This window comes from Molossus molossus, unplaced genomic scaffold (assembly GCF_014108415.1).
Source record: "Molossus molossus isolate mMolMol1 unplaced genomic scaffold, mMolMol1.p scaffold_m16_p_1, whole genome shotgun sequence".
Taxonomy (NCBI): domain Eukaryota; kingdom Metazoa; phylum Chordata; class Mammalia; order Chiroptera; family Molossidae; genus Molossus; species Molossus molossus.
This window is the reverse complement of record NW_023425344.1, coordinates 179,113,202-179,138,746: the sequence shown is the minus strand read 5'-3', so window position 1 is coordinate 179,138,746 and position 25,545 is coordinate 179,113,202. Positions and strand designations below refer to the sequence as shown.

Sequence of the window (25,545 nt, the reverse complement as noted above, 5' to 3'; positions counted from 1 at the left end):
CTAAAATCTGACTGAATGGAAGACTTACAACTAGGGAATTAAAGAAGAAGCCACATTGCCCTGGCTGGGATGATTCAGTTGGTTGGAGCATTGTTCCATACACCAAAGGTGGTGGGTTTGTTCTCCAACTGGGGCATGTATAGAAAGCAACTGATTATGTTTCTCTCTCTTTTCTCTCTCTCTCCCCAACCTCCTCTCTAGAATCAATAAAAAAATTTTTAAAAAAAGACAACACTGAGACTGATAAAGAGTTAGAGACGTGGAATGGTCTGCTCTCACACCCACATGAGGGGATAAAAATTAGGAGGAATATCTCAGCTGCAGCGACACCCTCTCACCCCCACCGAGGAGTGAAGGGTCCCAGCCCCACACAAGGCCTCCCAGCCCAGGGTTCCAGTGCCAGGAAGGTAAGTCCCCATAATTTCTGGCTGTAAAAACCAGAGGGGATTGTGGCTGAGGGAGACAGAGTACTGCTGGAGTCCCAGGTAGTTCCTCTTTTTTTTATTTATAAAAAAATTTTTTTTATTGATTTTAGAGAGAGAGAAAGGGAAAGGGAAAGAGAGAGAGAAACATCGATGAGAGAGAACATTGATTGGCCACCTCCTGAATGTCCCCCACTGGAGATCAGGCCCACAACCGGGGCATGTGCCCTGACCTGGAATCAAACTGGCGACATCCTGGTGCATGGGTCGTTGCTCAACCACTGAACCACACTGGCCAGGCCAGGTAGTTCCTCTTAAAGGGCCCACCCACAGACTTACTCAGACTCATTCCCTCTGAGTTCCAGTGCTGGGGCAGCAGCTCAAAAGGCACCAGGGGCATATGGAGGAGAACTGCTTTGTCTGGCATCAAGGCAAGACCTGGAGGAACAATATTCTCCCAAACAGAAGTGTTAGCAAAGACTATTGTTCCTTTTCTGAGCCTTCTCCTCACAGAGCAGAGAGGTGGGAACCATATTTGAGTCTCTATCAATCTGGATACTCTATCACTGTTCGCCTGCCTGGTGATTCCCTGAGGCCCAGGCCCAACCCCAACTAATGTGCGGGTCCACCCAAGCTGTTCCCAGTGCCTTTTCCATTAATATGACTTGTCTTGGCTCATACTTCAGACTTTCCTAAAATCTCACAAACAAGCAGCATCTGGCCTTGGCATACCCATACCTCTCGCTAAGTGGCCCCAGACCAGCACAGCAGAAATCAGCCTTGGTTCACAGCTTGGCCTCTCTCAGACAAGTCTAAGCCCAGCATAAGCGGCAAACATCTGCAGATCACTTTGTAGCTCATGATGGGTGGCTCTGGGAAGAACACAGGCAGCAGCTGACCTTGGCCTGCATCTATGGAGTGGCCTCAGAGCCAATTAAACCTGTGGACAGCTTTAGAACATGTCAAAGTACCACCACCCAACCACCTCCACAAGCGACACACTCATGGATGGACACAGTGGGCACCAGAGCCCTACTGAAGTAAGTCCTACTCTGGAGGGTGGGCCCCTACACAGCTGATTCTCCACAGTGATTGGAGGTTGGTGGCCAATGGTTGCAACCAGTCGTTATAGCTGATTGGCCTGGGGGTAAATCCCTCCCATTGCCAACAGCAATCAAGGTTCACCTGCAAGAAGAGAGTGTACACAGCCCACACGGGGGGCACACCTCAGCTTGGGTGATCGAAGAGGCTATGCCGCTGTACCCCTACTACATTAGGCCACTCTACAAAATCTGGGAGATGTAGTAGCTCCATCTAATACATAGAAAAACACAGGGAGGTTGTCAAAATGAAAAGGCAAAAAAACACGCCCCAAATGAAAAAAAGATAACAAAAAGCCAGAAAAAGAACTAAACAGATCAAGACAAGCAATCTAATAGATACAGAGTTGAAAACACTGGTTATAAGGATGCTCAATGAACTTAATGAGAACCCCAACAGCATAAAAAAGGACCAGTCAGAAATGAAGGAGGCATAGTCACAAATGAAGGAGGCATTAACTGAAATAAAGAATAATTTACACAGATTCAATAGTAGAGTACGTAAATCCAAGAAGCAAACCATCGATTTGGAATATAAGGAAACAAAAAACGCCCAATCAGAACAGCAAAAAGAAAAAAGAATCCAAAAAACTGAGGATAGTGTAAGGAGCCTCTGGGACAACTTCAAGCATGCCAACATTCGCATCTTGGGGGTGCCAGAAGGAGAAGAGAGAGAACAAGAAATCGAAAACCTATTTGAAACAATAATGGCAGAAAACTTCCCTAACTTGGTGAAGGAAACAGACATACAAGTCCAGGAAGCACAGAGAGTCCCAAACAAGAGGCCCACACCAAGACACATCATCATCAAAATGCAAAAGGTTCAAGACAAAGAGAGAATCTTAAAAGCAGCAAGAGAAAAGCAGTTAGTTACCTACAAGGGAGTTCCTATAAGGCTGTCAGCTGATTTCTCAAAAGAAACTTTGCAGACCAGAAGGGAGAGGCAAGAAATATTCAGAGTGATGAAAAGCAAGAACCTACAACCAAGATTACTCTATCCTGCAAAACTGTCATTTAGAACTGATGGCCATATAAAGAGTTTCCCAGACAAGGAAAAGCTAAAGGAGTTCATCACCACCAAACCATTATTATATGAAATGTTGAAGGGTCTTCTTGAAGAAAAAGATAAAAAATATGAACAAAGAAAATGGCAATGAATACACAGCTATCAACAATCGAATCTACAAATAAAATGAACAAACAGAACAGACACATTCTCATAGATATAGAGAACATTTTGTTGGTTACCAGATAGAAGGGGGGAAGGGGGAATGGGTGAAAAAGGTGAAGGGATTAAGAAGTACAAATTGGTTGCTAGACTGACAAACCTTAAAGGGAAGGGGGGTTGGGGGGGAGGGAAGAAATAAACCAAAGAACTTATATGCATATATGCATAACCAATGGACATAGACAACAGTGTGGGAAAAGGCAGGAGGGAGACAGGAGTGGGGAGGAGGGGGTCAATGGGGGAAAATGAGGAACATCTGTAATACATTCAACAATAAAGATTAAAAAGAAAAGAAAAATAAAAAAATAAAATTGAAGGAGAACCCTGGCTAGTTTGGCTCAGTGGTTAGAGTGTTGGCCAGAGAGTCCTGGGTTCGGTTTTCTCTAAGGGCATGTATCTTGGTTGCAGTTTGTCCCCAGCCCCGGTTGGGGTCGTGTGGGTGGCAACCAATCGATGTGTCTCTCTCATATGAATGTTTCTCTCTCTCCCCTCCCCTCCCTCCCACTCTATCTGAAAATAAATGCAAAAAATGTCCTCAGGTGAGGACAAAAAAATAAATAAAATTGAAGGAGAGCTCAGCCAGTGTGGCTCAGTGGCTGTGCATTGACCCATGCACCAAGAGGTCACTGGTTCAATTCCCAGTCAGGGCACATGCCCAGATTGCAGCTCAATCCCCAGCAAGGGGATTGTGCAGAAGGCCAATCAATGTTGATATTTCTCTCTCTCTCTTAAGTAAAACAAAACAAACAAACAAAACATTAAAATAAATAAATAAAATAAAATTGAAGGAGAAATAAAGAACTTGCCAAACAAGAAAAATCTAGCCCTGGCCGGTTTGGCTCAGCGGTTAGAGCGTTGGCCTGCGGTCCTGAGAGACCCGGGTTCGGTTCCCGCTAAGGGCACGTACCTCGGTTGCAGTTTGTCCCCGGCCCTTGTCGGTCGAGCGGGTGGCAGCCACTCGATGTGTCCCTTTCACGTCGATGTTTCTCTCTCTCTCTCTGTTCCTCTCTCTCCCTCCCACTCTACCTGAACAAAAAAATGGGAAAATGTCCTCGGGTGAGGATTAAAAAAAAAAAAAAAGAAAGAAAAATCTAAAGGAATTCATTACAACCAAACCAACATTACAAGAAATGTTAAAGAGACTGTTTTAAGAAAAAAAGAAAAAATGGCAATTAATGAATATCAACAATTACTTTAAAAGCAAATGGTTTAAATGCTCCAATCAAAAGACATACTGTGTCTGAATGGATAACAAAACAAGACTCTTACATATGTCTATAAGAGACTCACTTCAGATGAACAGACACACACACAAACTGAAAGTAAAGGAATGGAAAAACATATTTAATGCCAATGGAAATTAAGAAACAGCTGGGGTAGTAATATTTATATCAAACAAAATAGACTTCAAAACAAAGGCTATAATTAGAGACAAAGGACATTACATAATCATAAAGGGATCAAGCCAACAAGAGGATATAAGAGGATATAACCCTTTTATTTATTTATTTATTGGTTATTCCTCACCTGAGGATATTTTTCACCTTGTTTTTTAGAGAAAGTGGAAGGGAGGGTCGAGAGTGTGCAAGAGAGAAACATGGATGTGAGAAACACATCGACTGGTTGCCTCCTGCACGCACCCTGACTGAGGCCAGTGATCAAACCTGCAACCCAGGCATGTGCCCTGGACCAGTAATCAAACCCCTGACCCTTTGGTGCACAGGGCAACACTCTAATCACTGAGCAACATTGGCCAAAGCAAGTACATAACCCTTTTAAACATTTATGCACCCAATATAGGAGCACCTAACTATATAAAGTATACTTGATGGACATAGAGGGAGTGATTCTCTGTAACACAATCATAGTAGGGGATTTTAACACCACATTAACATCAATAGATAGATATCCAAACAGAAAATCTACAAGGAAACAGCAGCCTTAAATGACACACTAGACCAGACGATATTTTCAGAGCATTTCACCCCAAAGCAGCAGAGTATTATACATTCTTTTCAGTTGCACATGAAACACTAGGATATATATGTTAGGACACAAAACATGTCTCAAAAATTGTAAGACTGAAATCACATTAAGCATCTTCTCCATCCACAATGACATGAAACTAGAAATAAGCTACAAGAAAAAAACCGAAATACATACAAACATGGAGGCCAAATAACATGTTACTAAACAATGGAATAGTTAACAATGAGATTAAAGAAGAAATAAAAAGATACTCTGAGATAAGTGAAAATAAAAGTACATCAACCCCAAATCTATGGGACACAGCAAAAAACAGTCCTAAGAGGGAAATTCAGAGCATTACAGGCATACCTCAAGAAATAAGAAAAATCTCAAATGAACAATATAACCTTACACCTAAAGGAACTAGAGAAAGAACAACAAACAAAGCCTTAAGTGAGCAGAAGGAAGGAATAATAAAGATCAGAGCAGAATTAAATAGTCTAAAAAAAACGACACATAAGATCAATAAAACTATGTTCAGTTTCTTTGAAAAGCTAAATAAGGTTGATAAACCTTTGCCGGACTCATAAAGAAAAATAGAGGACCAAAATAAATAAAATCAGAAATGAAAGAAAAGAAAAAAAGAAATGAAAGAGAAGTAATAACTGACACCACAGAAATGCAAAGGATTATAAGAAAATACTGTGAATAGCTATATGCCAACAAATTGATCTGGAAAAAATGGATAAATTCCTAGAAACATACAATCTTCCAAAACCAAATCAAGTAAAAACAGAAAACCTGAACCAACTGATTACAGTGAATGAAATAGAAATAGTAATACAAAAAATCCCAACATAAAAAGTCCTGGACCAGGTGGTTCCACAGATGAATTTCACCAAACATTCAAAGAAGAACTAACACCTATCCTTCTCAAACTACTCCAAAAAATGCAAGAGGAGGGAAGACTCCCAGGCTTTTTATGAGAACAGCATTATCTTAATTCCAAAACCATATAAAGACACTACAAAGAAAGAAAAGTATAGACCAATATCCCTGATGAATATAGATGCAAAAATCCTCAACAAAATGTTAGGAAACCAAATTCAGCAATACATTGAAATGGTCATTAACCATGATCAAGTGGGATTTATTCCTGGGATGCAAGAATGGTATAATATCTGCAAATCAATTAACATGATACACCACATTAAAAAAAAAAAAAAAAAAAAAAAAAAGGATAAAAATCATATGATCTGCTCGACCGGTGTGGCTCAGTGGTGGAGCATCAACCCATGTACCAAGAAGTCACTGGTTCGATTCCCAGTTAGGGCACATGTCCAGGTTGAGGGCCAAATCCCCAGTGCAGGGCATGCAAGAGGCAAACAATCAATATTCTCTCTCACTGATGTTTCTATCTCTCTCTCCCTCTCCCTTCTTCTCTCTCTAAAATCAATAAAGAAAAAAACATTAAAAAAAAATCATATGATCCTTTCAATAGACGCAGAAGAAGTGCTTGACAAAATCCAGCACCCATTTATGATGAAAAGTCAGCAAAGTGGAAATAGAGGGAACATACCTAAACCTAATAAAGGCTGTATATCACAAACCCACAGCTAACATTTCCCCACAGGGAAAATCTAAAAGTGTTTCCCTTGAGATGAGGAACAAGATAAGAAACGTCCATTTTTACCACTCTTATTTAACACAGTACTGGAAGTCTTAGCCTCAGGAATCAGACAAGAAGAAGAAATAAAAGGCATCCAAATGAGAATGAAAGAAAACTCATTATTTGCAGATGACATGATACTATATAGTGAGAAACCTAAAAATTTCACCAAAAACTACCAGAACTGATAAATGAATTCAGTCAAGTAGCAGGACACAAAATAAATATTCAGAAATCAGTTGCATTTATTTATTTACCAATAATGAACTATCAGAAAGGGAAACTAAAAAAAAAAAAATCTCATTTATAATGGTCTCAAAGAAAATAAAATACCTAGAAATAAATGTAAGCAAGGAGGTAAAAGAACTGTAACCGGAAAATTATAAGCTGTTGAAGAAAGAAATTGCAGAAGATACAAATAAATGGAAGTATATACCATGCTTATGAATAGGAAGAATTAACATCATTAAAATGTCCATACTATCCAAGGCAATCTATAGATTCAATACAATTTCTATCAAAATACCAGCAGTGTGTTTCACAGAACTAAAACAAATAATCCAAAAATTAATGTGGAACCACATAAGACCCTGAATAGCCACAGCAATCTTGAGAAGGAGGAACAAAGTTAGATATATTACACCATCTGATATCAAACTATACAACAAGGCTATAGTAATCAAAACAGCATGGTACTGGCATAAAAACAGATCTATAGATCAATGGAACAGAATAAAGAGCCCAGAAATAAACCCACACCTACATGGTGAATAAATATTTGACAAAGGAGGCAAGAACATAAAATGGGATAAAGGCAGTTTATTCAATAAATGGTGTTGGGAAAATTAGACAGATACATGCAACAAAAATGAAACTAGACCACCTTCTTACACCATATACAAAAATAAACTCAAAATGGATTAAAGACTTAAATGTAAGACTCAAAACCATAAAACTCTTAGAAGAAAACACAGGCAGTAAAATATCTGACATTTCTCTTAGTAATATTTTTTTTCTGATACAGCTCCTTGGGCAAGGGAAACCAAGAAAAAATAATAAACAAATGGGACTACGTCAAACTAAAAAGCTTTTGCACAGCAAAGGAAACCACCAATAAAACAGACAACCTAATGAATGCAAGAAGATATTCACCAATGATACATTTGATAAGAGATTAATATTCAAAATTTATAAAGAACTCATATAACTCAACATCAAAAAATAACACACAATCCAATTTAAAAATTGGCAGAGGACCCGAGTAGACACTTCTCCAAAGAGGACATACAGCTAGCCAATAGACATATGAAAAAATGTTCAATGTCACTAATCAGAGAAATGCAAATTAAAACAACAATGAGATATCACACATGTCAGAATGGCTACCTTCAATAAATCAACACACAAGTGTTGGCAAGTGTGTAGAGATAAGGGAACCTACATGCACTATTGGTGAGAGTGCAGACTGGTGCAGCCACTATGGAAAACAGTATGGAGGGTCCTCAAAAAATTAAAAATAGAACTGCCTTATGACCCAGCAATTCCACTTCTGAGTATATATCCAAAGAAACCCAAAACACTAATTCATAAAAATACAGGCACACCTATGTTCATTGCAGCATTATTTACAATAGTCAAGATATGAAAGCAACCCAAGTGACAATTAATAGACAAGTGGATAAAAAAGTGGTGGTACATGCCCTGGCTAGTTTGGTTCAGCGGACAGAGCTTCAGCCTGCAGACCAAAGAGTCTTAGGTTCAATTCCAGGTCAAGGCACATACCTGGTTGCAGGTTCGATCCCTGGCCCAGATTGGGGTCACGTGAGAGGCAACCAATCGACGTGTCTCTCTCACATCAATGTTTCTCTCTCTCTCTCTTCCTCCCTTCCTCTCTCACTCTCCCTCCCCTTCCACTCTATCTAGAAATCAATGGGAAAATATCCTCCAGTGAAGATTAACAACAACAACAAAAAGTGGTGGGGTATACACACACACACAATGAAATATTACTCAGTCATAAAAAAATATGAAATCTTACCATTTTGACAGCATGGATGAACCTAGAGAGTACATGCTAAGTGAAATAAGTCAAGTCAGAGAAAGACAACATAAGATTTCACTTATATGTGGAATTTAAAGAATAAAGTAAATGAACAGACAAAATAGAAACAGACTCATAGATAGAGAACAGACTGATGGTTGCTAGGAGGAGGGGGGTTGGGGTACTGGGTGAAAAAGATGAAGAGATTAAATACAAATTGGTAGTTACAAAATATTCATAGGGTGTGTAGTCAATAATATTGTAATAACTACATATGGTGCCAAGTGGGTACTGGAAATATCAGGGGGAACACTTTGTAAAGTATAAGACTGTCTAACCAGTATGCTGTACACCAGAAACCAATACAAAATAATACTGAATATGAAGTATAATTGAAACATAAAATTTGAAAAAGTAAAAATTGATTAAGCCCTCAAGAGACATTTTTAGCCAAAAATTTTATCAATCAATTTCAAATGTCAACATTTTATCATATTATAATAATCACTGTAAACATTCTATTATTTAGAATTATCATATCAAGTTATCTAGTTACCTATTTCTTATAATTCTTTTATTTTTTAAATTTATTTTATCTTTTATATGTATCTAATTATCCATTATCTTACATTCTATTCTAAATTTTTATCATTCATTTTTTTCCTAATCTTTTTTAAGATAAACGCAATGAAATTAATGTCTTAGAAACCCTGGTCATTATTTGTTACAAAGAAAATATTTTCATAAAAAGTTCCTAAGAGTGTTCTAGAAATACAAGCACTACATGTAGCCCTGAATGATCTGGCTCAGTAGTTAGAGCATCACCTACAAATGGAAGGGTTGCGGGTTTGATTCCAGTCAAGAGCATGTATCTGGGTTACAGGTTTGTTCCTGGGCCCTGGTCAGGATCAGGATCAGGATCATGTGGAAGGCAACCAATCAATGTGTCTCTCTCACGTCGATGGTTCTCTCTCTCTCTCTCTCTCCCTGCCTCCTTTCCACTCTCTCTAAAACAAAAATCAATGGAAAAATATCCTCAGGTGAGGATTAACAACAAAAAGAGAACTACTTGTCAAGTAAGACAGTACAGTATAGTCAGGCAGATATATATATATTTTTTTAATCCTCACCCGAGGACATTTTTCCATTCTTTGTACGGATAGAGTGGGAGGGAGAGAGAGGAACAGAGAGAGAGAGAGAGAGAGAGAGAGAGAGAGAGAGAGAAACATCGACATGAAAGGGACACATGGAGTGGCTGCCACCCGCACAACCAACCAGGGCTGGGGACAAACTGCAACCAAGGTACATGCCCTTAGCAGGAACCGAACCCGGGTCTCTCTAGACCGCAGGCCAATGCTCTAACCGTTGAGCCAAACCAGCCAGGGCCAGACATTTTTTAATGCAGCAATAAACTAGGTAAAAGAGCCCGGACCGGTTTGGCTCAACAGTTAGAATGTCGGCCTGTGGGCCAGAGAGAGCCAGGTTCTATTATTCCTGCTAAGGGCACGTACCTTGGTTGCAGTTTGTCCCCAGCTCTGGTTGAGTTGTGCGGGGGGGGCAGCCACTTGATGTTTCTCTCTCTCTCTCTCCCTCTCTCCCTCTCTGTCCCTCTCTCCCTCTCTCTCCCTCCTACTCTATCTGAACAAAAAATGGAAAAATGTCCTTGGGTGAGGATTAAAAAAAAAAAAAAAACTAGGTAAAAGAGTCCAAATACAGATGAAGAATTAAATATCATTTTTTATAATGATGATTCTCAAAAAGGGGAGAAAAGAATACCAGAATTGTCTACAAAAGGTTTTTCCCAATTTTACTAATGCCATGTGTTAGATCCTACACATCCTCCTCCAATACAGTTGCATGACCCAATTATATTTAATACAAACAAACAAGTAACACACTCCCATGGAAAGGTACACCAGCATTGTGACCCCTCTTAAAGGGGTATAAAACCTTACATTAAAATCCATCTTTAAAGGGGAACCAATTTACCAAATATTGAATATTTATTAAACATTTAGTATCTACTAAATGGCTCAGGTTTTGCCATTTTTTTGGTGTACCAGGTATTTCTAGAGTAAAATTTCTTGGTTTAATATTTTAAATTCAGATGGTATTTGAAACTTACCAATTTAAGCCAGAGACTGAGAAAACGAGGGTCATTATAATATCTTTTTTCTCCTTGTAGTGCTTCTACAGCTCTTTCTAATAACGTTGACATATTACTCTCCTTTCCCCCCTGTGGATAGTTCTGCTCTGTCCAGTTAATATACCTGAACAGGAAGAAAAGAAAAAGAATATTTTAAAAGTACATTAAATTTTGTTTTTACTACAAGACCCATTCTGGATTTTTTTTTAAAAGCAGAAATATCTAATATATTTAAAGTATGTTTATTTAGAGGTCCTCAATGACATGCCCTAAGCTCATATTCCTCAAACTTTTCCAAGTATCTCTAATAAGCACCTCTAATAAGCACCTATTGGAAATCATGGGAATGGGGATAGAAAGGTGTAACAGCTACATGCCACAAACTTGAAATTTCTATAGTCTTGAATATTTCAGAAAGAGAAAATACGATTATTCTGTCTCTGTGTCCCCAAGACACCACTTTATATTCTGGCACACTGCTCTATACACCTCAATTTGAAAAGCATGACCATAAGGACTTATTTGTTAAATTTCTATTGCCCTTGTTAAATAAAAAATACCCACCTATCCCAAACATCCAGAGGGTCGTTTCCAGTATAAAATCGAATTTCAGATTCAAATGCCCTAAAATTTAAACAGAAAATATTAGCATAAGCAATAGTAAAAATAGTCAAATGAACAAGTGTCACCTCCATTTTTATTCATTTATTAAGTGTTTAATGTCAATCTAGATAACTACACTGGAGTTTGAGGGTTTGTTAAACAGAAAGAACAAGAATAGAAATAATCAGAATTCTACCTGGTGGCATAATAGGAGGGACAAAACATGTAGAAATTAGAGAAAAAAATTCCAAGAAACATGCAGGAAAGCAGTATTACACAGCAATTTTAAGCCCTGGAACAAGACCCCTTAGGTTCAAATGCAGTTCCAGTAATCACTAACTGAGTGGCATTGAACAAGCAATTTAAACTCTGTATTCAATTTCCTCATCTATAAAACAGGGATAATAATAGTACCTATCTTATTAGGTTGATTAGTCTTAAATGTAAAGTGTTTAGATATAGCAAGTACTCAGTAAATAAAAGCTATTATTTTATATGCATAGAACAAACTAAAAAGATACAGATACACACATACAAACACACATGAATCTAAGAGTTAAAGAAAAATTCCATGGGCAACATTAGTCAGAGAAGAAAAAAAAATATGTGAGTTGGGAAGTGCCTTAAAGAAAGTATAAAGTACGCCCTAGCCGGTTTGGCTCAGCGATTGGAGCATTGGCCTGCGAACCAGAGAGTCCCAGGTTTGGTTCCAGCTAGGGGCATGTACCAAAAAAAAAAGAAAGAAAGAAAGTATAAAATATGACTTTTTAAAGACCTGGGAAAGGCAGAGGGTTAAGACTAAGTTAAGATTGACCAGATGGAACACAGGAGCAGTACTGGGTAATAAACCATGATTTAGATAAATCAACAAAACCTGTATAAGGGGTTATGTTTGATATAAATAATAATAAAATAATCCCTGATACAAAGGAATTTATATTCTAATAAGAAAGACAAAGTATAAAATGAATAATTAACTAAAAATACAATGCATTATAGTATATTACAATTGCTTAGAATGGATTGTTAAGGCTTTAAGAAGTCAAAGAAGCAGGTTCAGAAGGTGGGACTCTGAAGAAACCTACCATTATATTTGAAAGAAAAAGGGAGTTTTCCGAGAGGAAAAGCAGTATTAAATAGAGTTGTGGAGGTGGGAAAGTTTATCCAGAGGAAATTGAGTAATAACATGAAGTTAATATTGGAAATAAATGGAGCTATCTGGAGAGATCAGAAGGGCATGAGCCACTATTAGTTCTTTAATTGGAGAGTATCTTAACTATAATATTTCAACAAGATTAACCAAGTAACATTATAAGAATAGGACCATTAAAAAAAAAGGGGCCACAGCCCTGGCTGGTTTGGTTCAGCAGTTAGAGCACTGGCCCATGGAACAAAGGGTCAGAGGTTCGATTCCTGGTCAAGGGCACGTACCTGGGTTGCAGGTTCAATCCCCAGTCAGTTGGGGTTGTACAGAAGGCAACCAATCCATGTTTCTCTCTCTCTCTCTCCCCCCTACCTCCTTCCCTCCTACTCTCTCTAAAAATCAGTGGGAAAAATATCCTCCAGTGAGGATTAACAAAAAATTTTTTAAATATAGATTCAGTGCAATCCAAACAAAATCCCAGCATGCTCTTTTCTAGAAATTAACAAGATGATTTATAAAATTTGTTTGGAAAGGCAAAGGACCCAAAAATAGCCAAAATGATTTTCAAAAATAATAAAACTTGGAAAACACACTCCGCTTGACTTCAAAACTTACAATATAAAGCTAATCAAGACAATGTGCCCAATCAGTGTGGCTCAGTGGATTGAGTGTTGTCCCATGGACCGAGAGTCCCAGTTCCATTCCCAGTCAGGGCACATGCCCAGGTTGCGGGTTCCATCCCAAGGGGGGTGGGGGGTATGCAGGAGGAAGCCAATTGATGTTTCTCTCTCTCTCCCTTCCTCTCTAAGAAATCAATAAAAACATATTTTTTTTAAAAGACAATGTATAATTGGTGAAAAGAATACACAACTAGAACAATGGAATAGAAAAGAGTCCAGAAATAATACACACATATACAATTAAATGATTTTTGACAAGGGCCCCTAAGCAATTCAACAGGGAAAGAAAAAAATCTCTTCAACCAATGGAGGCAGAACAACTAGATATCCATATTGGAGCAGACAGGAGGGGGAAGGGAGGGATAACTTTTACTCCAACCTTACACTATACACAAGGATGAATTTAAGATGAATCATAGACCTAAACATAATAGCTAAAACAATAAAGCTACTAGAAGAAAACACAAAATATCTTTGCAACTTTGGAATAGCAAAAATCTCCTAGAGAAGACACAAAAAGTACTAATCATAAAAGAAAAACACTAATAAATTAAACTTCATGAAAATTAAAAACTTCTTCCTTATCAAAAAATACCAAGAAAATAGCCATGAACTGGGAGAAAATATCTGCAACACATATATTTGATAAAGGACTTGTATACAGACTATATAAAGAACTCCTAAAATCTAATTTTAAAACTGGGCAAACATCTAACTAATATACCACAAACGAAGTTATATAAAAGGTCAATAAGCATGCAACAAAGTGCTCACTATCATTACTCACCAGGGAAATGGGAAATAAAACCATAACAAGATACTATTACACACCCACCAGAATGGCTAAAACAAAAAAGATTGACACTGTCAAATACTGGAGTGGATTTGGAACAAATAAACTCATGTACATTGGTGGTAGGAGTAAAAATGTCACAACCTCTTTGGAAAACTGGCAATATTTTTAAAAAGTTAAACATACATTTATTCTATGACCCAGCAGTTTCTTTCCAAGAGAAGTTAAAATCTATGTCCACAAAAACACTTTTACAAGAATGTCCATAGCAGTGTTACTCAGAAAGCACACAAAACTGGAAAGAATCTAAATGTCCACCAATTGATAAATAGATAAACAAGTGGAATACTACTCAGTAATAAAAAGGAACAATCTGCCCTGGCCAGTTTGGTTCAGCGGTTAGAGCGTCGGCCTGCGGTCCTGAGAGACCCGGGTTCGGTTCCCGCTAAGGGCACGTACCTCGGTTGCAGTTTGTCCCGACCCTGGTCGGTTGTGCAGGTGGCAGCCACTCGATGTGTTCCTTTCACGTCGATGTTTCTCTCTCTCTCTGTTCTTCTCTCTCCCTCCCACTCTACCTGAACAAAAAATGGAAAAATGTCCTCGGGTGAGGATAAAAAAAAAAAAAAAAGGAACAATCTACTTACACATGCAACATGAAAAAGCCTAAAAAAAACATGCTGAGTGAAAGAACTGTATGATTCCATTTATACAAAATTCTAGAATAAGCAAAAGTAACCTGTTGACAGAAATCTGATCACTGGTTGCTTTGATTAGAAAGGGGCATGAGAGAACTTCTGAGATAATGAAAATGTTCTGTCTTAAATTGCATGACAAAACATTAAATGGTATACATAAAAATTCGAGCCCTGACTGGTGTGGTTCATTGGTTATAGTGTCGGCCCTGCACTAAAGGATCACAGGTTCGACTCTTGGTTAAGGGCATGTAACCTGGGTTGCAGGTTGATCCCCAGGCCCCGTTGGGGTGCATGCCAGACACAGTCAACTGATTTATCTTTCTCATATCAATGTTTTTCTCAATCTCTTTCTCTCTCTCCCCTGCCTCTCTCCCTCTGTATCACCCCCTCCCTCCCTTCCACTCTCTCTAAAAATCAGTGGAAAAAATATTGAGTGAGGAGTTAACAAACAAACAAACAAAAAACCCCCCAAACTGAGCATTTCACTGAATATAAATTATAGTTAAAAAAAATAGCCCTGGCTGGTTTGGCTCAGCGGTTAGAGCGTCGGCCTTAGGTCCAGAGAGATTCGGGTTCAGTTCCCACTAGGGGCGCGTACCTCGGTTGCAGTTTGTCCCCGGCCCTGGTTGGTTGTGCGGGTGGCAGCCACTCGATGTGTCCCTTTCACGTCGATGTTTCTCTTTCTCTCTCTTCCTCTCTCTCCCTCCCACTCTATCTGAACAAAAATTGGAAAAAAGTCCTCGGGTGAGGATAAAAAATAAATAAATAAATAAAATAAAAATTAAAAAAAATAGTAAAAAAAAATAATCATCATCAGTCTTTAGGAACCAACTAAATAAAATTAGGGCAAGATAGCAGTGAGTAAGATCATTCAGATGAGTTTTGGTACTATTAACCAAAATGGAGTAGAAAAAGGAAGGTTATTTATGAGAGAAGAGATTCAGTATTTAATACATTAGTGAAACATTTATCTAATTATGTATTACAGGAAGATAGAAAAACATTTAGAAGGCAAGTTGTATGCAGTAGTTAAATAATTCTGGAACACTTGAATATGGAGGAATAGAGAGAGGGCAAAGAACAGAGACTTAGGTAAAACACAGTAGGAAGTCAACAAGAAAAAATAATTGGAGAAGTGAAAAAAATAACACCGTGTCACAGAAGCCAGAAAGAAGAGTTAATAACAGAATACTACCAGCTCTGAAGCAAAACCATAAAACCCAATGTTTTTATTTATTTTTTATATATTTTTACTGATTTTTTTTTTTTTTTTTTTTAGAGAGAGGAAGGAGATAGAAACACCAGTGTGAGAGAGAAACATCGATTGGCTGCCTCCTGCATGCTCCCTATTGGGGATGGAGCCCACAACCCTGGCATGTGCCCTGACCTGGAATTGAACCCAGTCGGACCTCTCAGTCCATGGGATGATGCTTAATACACTAAGCCACACCAGACGGGCAAAACCCAATGCTTTTATTTATTTATTTATTTTTTATTCTCACCCGAGGACATTTTTCCATTTTTTTGTTCAGATAGAGTGGGAGGGAGAGAGAGGAAGAGAGAAAAACATTGACATGAAAGGTATACATCGAGTGACTGCCACCCGCAAGACCCAACCAGGGCAGGGAACAAACTGCAACCGAGATACGTGCCCTTAGCAGGAACTGAACCCAGTTCTCTCTGGACCGCAGGCTGATGCTCTAACTGCTGAGCGGAACTGGCCAGGGCCAAAACCCAGTGCTTTTAAAGGTCCAATGAGATGAACAAGAATATTCATTGCATTATAACCCAAAATTATGATAATTTGTCTATGATGGATGAACTTTAGTCAGAGACTGAAGGTAGAAGCCAATACTTTACTTTTTTTAAAAAAAGCATATTTATGAAAACATGTATTAATCAAAAGAAAGCAAGTTCTGTTGGCCTGTTTGAATAATGTAGCAGTGTTTTTCAGTTTTTGTTTATCCAGCGTTTGTTAAATCATTATTGAGACACTTTCTAGTATAAATTCAGTTTCTCTGAGATTTACGTTTTCTTTGGAGATCACTATTTCTGTTTGGCATATTATCAAAAATACTTTCCTAGAAAGTTAATAATTGAGTACACATAAAAGATAGCAGATTCATTCTCATTCAGTACTCAGGATCCAAAGAAGAAATTTCTCTAATTGATTACTATCAAAGAAAAGAGTTAATTCTGTTTAGGGATTCAGAATGACATAATACTTTTGGAAAATATTGTAATATGATACTTGCTTTACTTTGCTTCTCATCGCCCCCTGAATAAGATGCATTTCTACTGATATAAGAGTTTGGCTGCTCCACAATGAAATGAAGTCCTTGTTTTTAATCATATTTAAGGAGATCTTTAGATAGCTGTCATGTGATGAGAAAGCAGGTGAGAAACAGATTCTCATACTGTCAGTTTTTAAAGAGTACTCATTATGCATTTGTGCATGGATCCACATACATTATCTACCACAGCAGGGATGAACAATGACAGGTCTAGCCCCAACTGTTCTACACACCGTTTCTGCTGCTGTAGAGTAGTGTTACGGGCAGATTCTTGTTGTGCCAATACTCCCCGAAGTGTGGATATGCTCCGTCCCTGCCTTAAGGGTTGTACATTTTCTTTACTCAGTTCCCATTCATCTCCCTCCAGAGACATGGCTTCACTGTGAAGGGGGAAACAAACGTAAATTTCATATCAACATAGAAATATATCATAAGATTTTTGTAAATGCTCTCAGATAAGTGATTTTTCTTTCCTTTTTTTTTTTTTTATCCTCACCCGAGGACATTTTTCCATTTTTTGTTCAGATAGAGTGGGAGGGAGAGGAAGGGAGAGAGAGGAAGAGAGAGAAAGAGAGAGAAACATCGTGAAAGGGACAGATCGAATGGCTGCCACTCGCACGACCAACCAGGGCCGGGGACAAACTGCAACCGAGGTACGCGCTCTTAGTGGGAACCGAACCCGGGTCTTTCTGGACCGCAGGCCAATGCTCTAACAGCTGAGCCAAACCAGCCAGGGCAGATAAGTGATTTTTCATGATTTCTGGGTTGAATATCATAGGCACGCACATTAGTAGTGTTGTTATACTTCTAAGCTTCTAAGCCTTTCTGTGACCTGATTTCCAAGTTTATGGCTGTAATAGTTGCCTAATGGAAGAGAGATGTAGCAGAGCATTATGGATAGTATTATAAGAATAAAGTTTAAGGCAGGAAGAAAAGAAGGGAAACAAGTATTATAAATTTGGCAAAGTAGACAAAAAAGCAATTCTATATCAGCCACTGAATGCATCATCTAGTTTAATTTAAAATTAGCAAAGTGTTCATCAGACTAATACCCCATGCTTCAACTAATGACTTAAAACTAAAGTTTACATATTAAGTAGAAGCAGGCAAAAATACATTTTACTGGTCACAGTTGCCCCCGCCAATTCTATCAAGACTAGGGGGAGCCCTGGCCAGTTTGGCTCAGCGGTTAGAGCGTCGGCCCGCGGTCCAGAGAGACCAGGGTTTGGTTCCCACTAAGGGCACGTACCTCGTATCTCGGTTGCAGTTTGTCCCCGGCCCTGGTTGGGTTGTGCGGGTGGCAGCCACTAGATGTATCCCTTTCACGTCGATGTTTCTCTCTCGCCCTCTCTTCTTCTCTCTCCCTTCCACTCTATCAGAACGAAAATATGGAAAAATGTCCTCGGGTGAGGATAAAAAAAAAAAAAAGACTAGGGGGAATCCTCACAAGCTTTTGGAGGCAATCAATCACCATATTGGGTATGTACTCTGAACTTCAGAACTCTGTCATAGTCAGATAAAAGCCTACTTCTGGATGACAGGCATTATCTTTGGGTTTAAAACAGAGACAGCCCAACCGGTATGGCTCAGTGGTTGAGCATCGACCCATGCACCAAGAGGTTGCCGGTTCGATTCCCGGTCAGGGTATATGCCCAGGTTGTGGGCTGGATCCCCAGCTGGGGGCATGCAGGAGATGGCCAATCGATGTTCTCTCTCACTCTCCCTCTCCCTTCCTCTCTCTCTCAAATCAATAAAGAAAACAAAAATTTAAAAAAACAAAACACAGAGATAGATTAGGCACTAAACTTCAAAATAGAGTGAAACTCTCTTCAAGAAAATAAATTAATAATTTTGGTTGTAACTACTCACATCTTTTTACTGTTGTATGAATCCTGCGACAGCTGTTATCATTTATATTTGTACTCCCCGTGGTCTAATACAGGGTCTGACACTAGTAAGCAATGAACTTGAGTTCATCTGAATTTATTCTCTTACTCTTAAACTAGCAATTAAATTATCTCAGTTAAATGTCCTAAACTGAGTTGTGACTACTCCCTTGCTTCCTTCACCTCCTGCCTCCTTCCAGACCTGCCCCTCTCACAATCCCCCCTGATCTCAATTTCATTTTTCCAGGTGCTCAAACCAAAAGTCTTAGTACCAACCTTCACACTCCTCTCACTCCTCCCCAGTCACTCAGCGAATCCTGTTGACTCTACCTTCAAAATATATCCATACATCAACCTCTTCTCACCATCTTCACTGTTTCCAGCTTGGCTAAAGCCCCCACTTCTCTTGCCTGGATTATTTCAATAACCTCTTAACTAATTTCTTTGCTTTCATCCTTTTCTGCCTTTAGTCTTTTCAACACTGCAGCTAAAGTGATCCAATTTAAACCCAGAGCATGTGTTTCTTCTGCTGAATACTCTCCAATGACTTTCAACTACACTCAGAGTAAAAGCCAAATCCTTACAATGCCTGCATCCTCACCTTTTCCCCTTCATTTCCTTTTTTTTTAAATCCTCACCCAAGGTCATTTTTCCAGTTTTTGTTCAGATAGAGCAGGGGGGAGAGAGAGAAACATGGACGTGAAAGGGACACATCGAGTGGCTGCCACCCACACAACCAACCAGGGCCAGGGACAAACTGCAACCCAGGTACGTGCCCTTAGGAGGTACATGCCCTTAGCGGGAAGGAACCCAGGTCTCTCTGGACCGCAGGCCGGCGCTCTAACCTCTAACCACTGAGCCAAACCAGCCAGGGCCCTTTCATTTCCTCTTATTCTCCTGGTTCATTCTGCTCCAGTTATTTGCCATGTGTAGCTCCTCCTCCAACCCTCACCCTCCAGCCTTTGTACTTCCCCCATGTGTATGCATGTCAAGCTCTTGAGCTTCTTTCAAGTCTTGATCCAAATTACACCTTCTCCCTGAGGCCTCCTGTTCAAAAGAATCTAAAATTGTACCAACTCCCTCTTCCCCATCGTTGGGATTTTTGTGTCTTTTATATGCTACACCTAGCACTTAGTAGACGGTCAATAAATATATGTTGCATGAATTAACGAGCCTGTGACGTGACATTTACCTAGGTGGTGTGGTCCCCAAAATGAAAACGCACAGAGAATTCCAACTTAGAAGAGCTAATAGACATTTTACACATGGAACAGGAGCAAGCATGCAGAGAAGGGCTTTTTAGATTTCTAACCATGCTACTGGCATCATCACAGCACCTACCATTTGTTGAGCACTTATTTGGAGGCGGTTACTTTACAAATACTTTGTATTCGCCCAGAACCCGGCAAGGTAAAATAGCAACATTTTTCCATATTAAGACGTGGCCAAGGTCAAACAGATGGCAAACGGCTGAGCTGAGACACAAACGCAGACCCCCCACTGCAAATTCCAGGTTCTTTGTAACACCGGGGTCCCACAGCCTCCTCGGTGTTGGAGCAGCATGCAGCACACCGAGGTCAGTGCCTAGGCTGAGTCTTCACCTCCGCCCCCGGTGTCCGACTCCAACAGGAAGGCGGCTGCGGCCGGGCATGCCCTTCTCCTGACCGTCCGCTCTTCTCCTTGACTGTTCAGAGCGGGGCCTCTGGCACCTGTTGGGTACCACCGGGTCTCGCAAGCCCAGCTCTCAGCTCTCGCACCTACCTCAAAGCACCCCCTTCCTTCTTCGCCGCCATCCTGCATTCCCGGCTCAAGTTCTTGTCCCGCCGTGGGCCTTTCCTCGGGGCCGCAGACCGTCGGGGCTTCCTTCTGCAACCTGCCTTTAGAGGTATCAAAGCGACCAGAGGGTGCTCGGGGACAAAAAAAAAAAAAAAAAAAAAGGATGCACCTAACTCCTTCACAAACCAGCCACCTCAAGACCAGCCGCCAACTTTCAAATTTAACGGTCCTGCACGGACGACGTAGCTACGCCCCTCCGCTCGTAGTCACGCATGTTGCTCAAGGCATTCTGGGCTTTGTAGTTTATGCGGATTTAACCCACGCAGTCCCGGTGCATCGTGGGAGTTGTAGTGTCCAGGATCGGTGGTTGCCCAGGTGCTGCAGGTTTAAGCGGTATAAATTCTCTGCAGGTGCTCTCTGCGTCTAAGGCCAGTCTCAGAGCCAAGCCAAAGACGCGTTAAGCACCAGAATTCCTTTGATGGTTTGAATATAGGGCATTATCTTTGACTGCTTGCACTTGGCTTGACTTTTTTCTGGGGTGGCTGGCCAGGCTATATGATCACCCCCTAATGTCTGCCCCTGTCTCACACATGCCCAGAGTTCGCAGACTGCTTTGACTAGCTGTTTCCTGCCCAACTCTTGAATTCAGAAAAGCTGGATTCTAGTTCTGTAATCATCATGCCGAAGTAGCAACTTTAGGTAAACTACATAATCTCTTTGACCTTCCATTTTTTTCATCTGTAATGGTGATGATATTATCTTGCTTTCTCTACTACACAGTCCATAGGCAAAACTACAGCTGTGCCGCAGCTCCCAAGGTTTTGCCTCTTTTTCCCTTCAGGAGATCGCCTCCATTGACACTGGACACTTAGGCCTTGTTCCAATTTCCTGAGGAAGTAACTGGTGGGCTCAGTTGTGGCCAAGGGAGCACTCTTTTGAAGAAGCCCAGATACATGAGAGTCCTCCTCTGTGATTGTGGGAAAGGTGGGAGAGGTGGTAGTTTACAGAGTGGGGAGCTGGAAGTAGGTGTCCACTATTGCTTGGCTCTTGGTTCCCAGCTTTTTCTGTCTTTATTCTTACTATGTAAGCTCTTATTTCCTATGTAAGCTCTGTGTTTTCGGAACTGTTTTGATTGCAATGGAATGGAAATCCAATTCAAATTGGCTTACTCAGAAAAGATAATTTGCTGATTGATATATAAAAGACTTCAGATAATGCTTAACCCTACACTCAAGTGGTGTCATCATGACAAGGCCTCCCCATTTTTGCACCTCTATTCTTCATGTCCTTTTCTGTTGAGTAACAGCTTTAGGACTTTATCCTTCCAGCTTCAAATTCAGATTCAGGAGTCACTCTGATTAGCTCCTTCCCCCACACAGTCACTGGGGCTAGTGGATTCAGGGCTCTAATTGTTCAGGCCCAAATCATGTGTTTCGCCATGGGACTGAGAGAGGGGATAGGCTGGTTTCCCGGAAACTTTGATTATGCTTTACTTCCAAGTCCTCTACACTGAGGAAGCCTTCCTGGATTGTGGGAGATGTAGTATATGGGATTCTCTGTCTGGCTCATTTTATTTCTGCCCTTACACCAGTACTGATCAAGCCCCTTATTTCCTTTCCCCAGAATGTCCTGCTCACATCTACAACTCCTCAATTTCAGCTGCTTCCTATAAACTATGTTGGAAGTGTATGTAGCATTTGCTCCTTTGATCTTGGTCTTTCTTGTAGCCTAGTCAGACCCCCCGTAAACTGTAGGGTACAACATAGAACACATTCAGGCTAAACTCTGCTTGTTTTGCCAGAGAAAAAGGGAGATAGACAAAACAAAATAAAAAACAAATTGTTTGGCTGTAGTGCTCTGTGGTCTTATTTGAAACACGAATTAGGCTGGACTATGGCTTTGTGGCCAGCACAGGGCCCAGATGTGATAAGACGCTTCAACAGCACCCACCAGTTGTGAGGAAAGTCAGGATTAAGCTCTTACACACTTATGGTCCAAAGAGGATGAGACAAAGGCTCAGGCTGAGTACTTTAATGTGTCAAGCATGGGTGGTTCACAGATTTGCACAATGAACTAGACACAGTTTTGTCTTCTGGGAACTTCAGTGTAGTGGAAAGACAGGCAAATAAATAGGCAATTTTGGTATACTGCTGCCTCAGCCAGAGGTAAGTAAACACAGGGGGCCGTGGAAGCAAATAAGAAGAGCTTCCAACCTAGGCCTGGTGGAGAGGTTGGGAAATTTTCCTAGAAAAAATGGTGATTCTGAAGGGAGGCTTGGATGTGAAAATTCAATGAAGAGGTTGGGGAGTACAGGGAAGGTGGGCACATGCTACAGATAAACTTCAACAACTACATAACTTGTGTTGTTGTGTTCCTGGTCAGGGCACATGCTGAGATTGCAGACTCTATTCCTGATAGGGAAAGTGCGCTCGCGCTCTCTCTCTCTCTCTCTCTCTCTCTCTCTCTCCTGCTCCTTCCTTACTCTTTATAAATCAATTTTTTAAATCTTAAAAAAAACAAAACACTTACCTGTCCTATGTCCTATTTTCTCTCACCTGTCTACCACATGGAAAACATATGAACTAGCCCGGCCAGTGTGGCTCAGTGGTTGAGCGTTGACCCATGCACCAAGAGGTCGCCGGTTCGATTTCCAGTCAGGACACATGCCTAGGTTGTGGGCCTGATCCCCAGTGGGGAGCATACAGGAGGCGGCCATTCGATGTTCTCTCTCCTTCTCCCTTCCTCTCTCTAAAATCAATAAAAAAGAAAGAAAACATATGAACCCAATCATATGAAGATGTTAATAGTTCATGTTTGAATGCAGTATTTTCCACATCATTTTTTAAGATACTAACAGATGTTACAGGGGAATGAGTGTTTGGTGTTCCCATAAGTTTCTGAAATTTTGAGTTAAATGAGCATCTTTACTGAGAGACTCCCTAGAGCCCCTAATATGCCAAAGTGCACCATGAATCTCTGAGGGGGTGTATTAGTTTTCTATTGCCACACCAATTTGTTACTTACAGTTTGGTCTGTCAGAAGTTTGACTTGATCTCATTGGGCTAAGCAAGATGTTGGCAGGACTGCATTTCTGGAGGCCCTTTGGAAGAATTTCTTTCCTTTTTCTCATTTTTAGAGGCATTCACTGGTATTCCTTGGCTTGTGGTCCCCTTCTTCCATCGTCAAAGCCAGTAACATGGCATCTTTCTGGCTTCTGTCACATCTCTCTCTCTAATCACAGTCAGTAAAATCTCCCTGCTTCTAAGGGCCAGTGTGATTAGACTGGGCCCATCCAGATGGTCTGGGGTAACCTTTCTATCTCAAGGCCCTGAACCTTAATCAGATCTGCCAAGTCCCTTTTGTTACTTAAGGCAACGTATTCACAAGTTCCATGGATTAGGATATAGACATCTTTGGGAACCATTATTCTACCTACCACTGAGGGTGCTGAAATATGTTGGAATCTCTAAACTTACTTGATCCTAAAGATACTTTCTCAAAGGTATTTCAGAACAGATTTTAGTCTCTTTGTATTTTAACAGTAGACCCAGGAGAAGAAAATGCATAAAGGAATAAATCTTAATGGTGGAATTTCAGGCACAGTAGTAACAGGTAGCAGTTGGGGACTAGCAAGCCCCTCATTTTCACTCACTCACTTTACATGCAAAGCCATACCTACCTGTACCCGTGGCTGTTAGAGGGATTTAGCTGTCATAAATATCTATGATCTCTTGTTTGTGGAGATGTGTGTGTGATCTTAATTGTCAAAGGCTGATTTCCCCCAACTTTGCCTTCATGGATTATACAAAATCCCGCTCTAGTAGGTTAAACTGCAAAGATGAAAACCTCTGGGTCTCCAGGGAACCCTTGGATGGACTGCTTGTTTACTGTGCAACCACAGGAGGAGGGAGGGACTGTCCCAGGGGTGGGAGGAAGGTCAAGAGAGACCAAATGGGGGTGTGTGTGTTCAGGGCCTGAAGGAGACCACATCTGGGAAAGCAGCATCACCATGCTGGCCTTTTTACCCCAGCAACAGATCAGCCAATCAGAGCAGCATCTGCATCTTGTATATACCACTGATGAGGTGTCTTGAGGTAGAAGAACCAATGAGAAAGAGGCATAATAATCCAAACCATCTTGTGTTGTCAGGAGGAAGGGAGGTGAAGGGTGAAAAAATACATTAGCCCAGGGCTTGGGGCTACTGGCTGCTACCCAGTTGCATCTCACAGTAGCTGTTGCTGACAGGGTATTACGGTACTATCCAAGAAGCTGGGTTTCTCTCCTTAATTTCATGGAGACTCCTTTCTGGACTATGCTTCTATGTTTCAGCAGGATTACCTCACTTTTCTTTTTTTAAAATTGACTTTTAGAGAGAGAGGGAGAGAGAGAGAAACATTGATGTGAGAGTAGAACAGCATCTGCGGCCTCCTGCACACCCCCCGCCAGGGATCAATCCTGCAACCCAGGCATGTGCCCTGACTGGGAATCAAACCAGCAACCTTTCAATGCACGAGACAATGCCCCACGAACTAAGCCACACTGTCCAGGGCAGAACTACATTAGTTTTCACGGGTCTTCTCAAACCATTGTAAATTGCCTAACCCAGAATTTCCACACTGATATATGCAAAGAATATACATGCTGAAGAGGAGATAGCAGTTATCAACTTTTCTACATCTGACAAAAGAACCAAAAGGTCAGAATGGACCACAAGTTTAGAACAGAAGCAGGGCTGTTAAGAAACAAAGATGTGGAGCTAGATAAGCTATTTAGCTAATGCCTGAGAAGTGCAGTGTTCTGTCCTGGCACTAATCTGACCAGAGTTGTGTGCTTCAGGAAGGTCTTGGAGAATCTAGAGGGTCCCCACGCATTTACTGCTGTGCTCAGTTTACACATGAGGTGATCTGAACTCAGAGCAGTAAAGTGACTCTGAGACTTCCCACTGAGGAAAGCAAAATAGGATCTGAATGCTGCCAGCTTCTTACTTCAAGCCCCATACTGTGGGTGCCACACACGTCAGTCCTAAGTTGAGGGGTTCAGTCAGTTCTAATATTTAGTAAACTGCAGCTTCTGGGTGCCACTTTCTGTGGGAGGAGCGAA

The 25,545-nt window shown here is 40.6% G+C and overlaps 1 protein-coding gene across 6 annotated transcripts in view; it reads right to left on the bottom strand.

Annotated features, from left to right (window-relative positions):
- The window catches only part of BUB1B (BUB1 mitotic checkpoint serine/threonine kinase B), a 67,982-nt gene extending 47,414 nt beyond the window's left edge, over positions 1–20,568 (bottom strand). For 4 of the 6 annotated variants that reach the window (XM_036269621.1, XM_036269656.1, XM_036269636.1 and 1 more), the window contains exons 1-4: positions 20,271–20,328; positions 17,017–17,163; positions 11,139–11,198; positions 10,554–10,698 (exon numbers count right to left, since the gene is read on the bottom strand). In XM_036269621.1, the coding sequence (XP_036125514.1) occupies positions 10,554–10,698; positions 11,139–11,198; positions 17,017–17,163; positions 20,271–20,320 (402 nt within the window). In that variant the 5' untranslated portion in view covers positions 20,321–20,328. Of the gene's footprint in view, positions 1–10,553; positions 10,699–11,138; positions 11,199–17,016; positions 17,164–20,010; positions 20,040–20,270; positions 20,329–20,430 lie in introns of those variants that run through there. The other 2 variants (XM_036269627.1, XM_036269646.1) reach the window with 2 other exon arrangements.
- Positions 20,569–25,545: the final 4,977 nt, after the last annotated feature.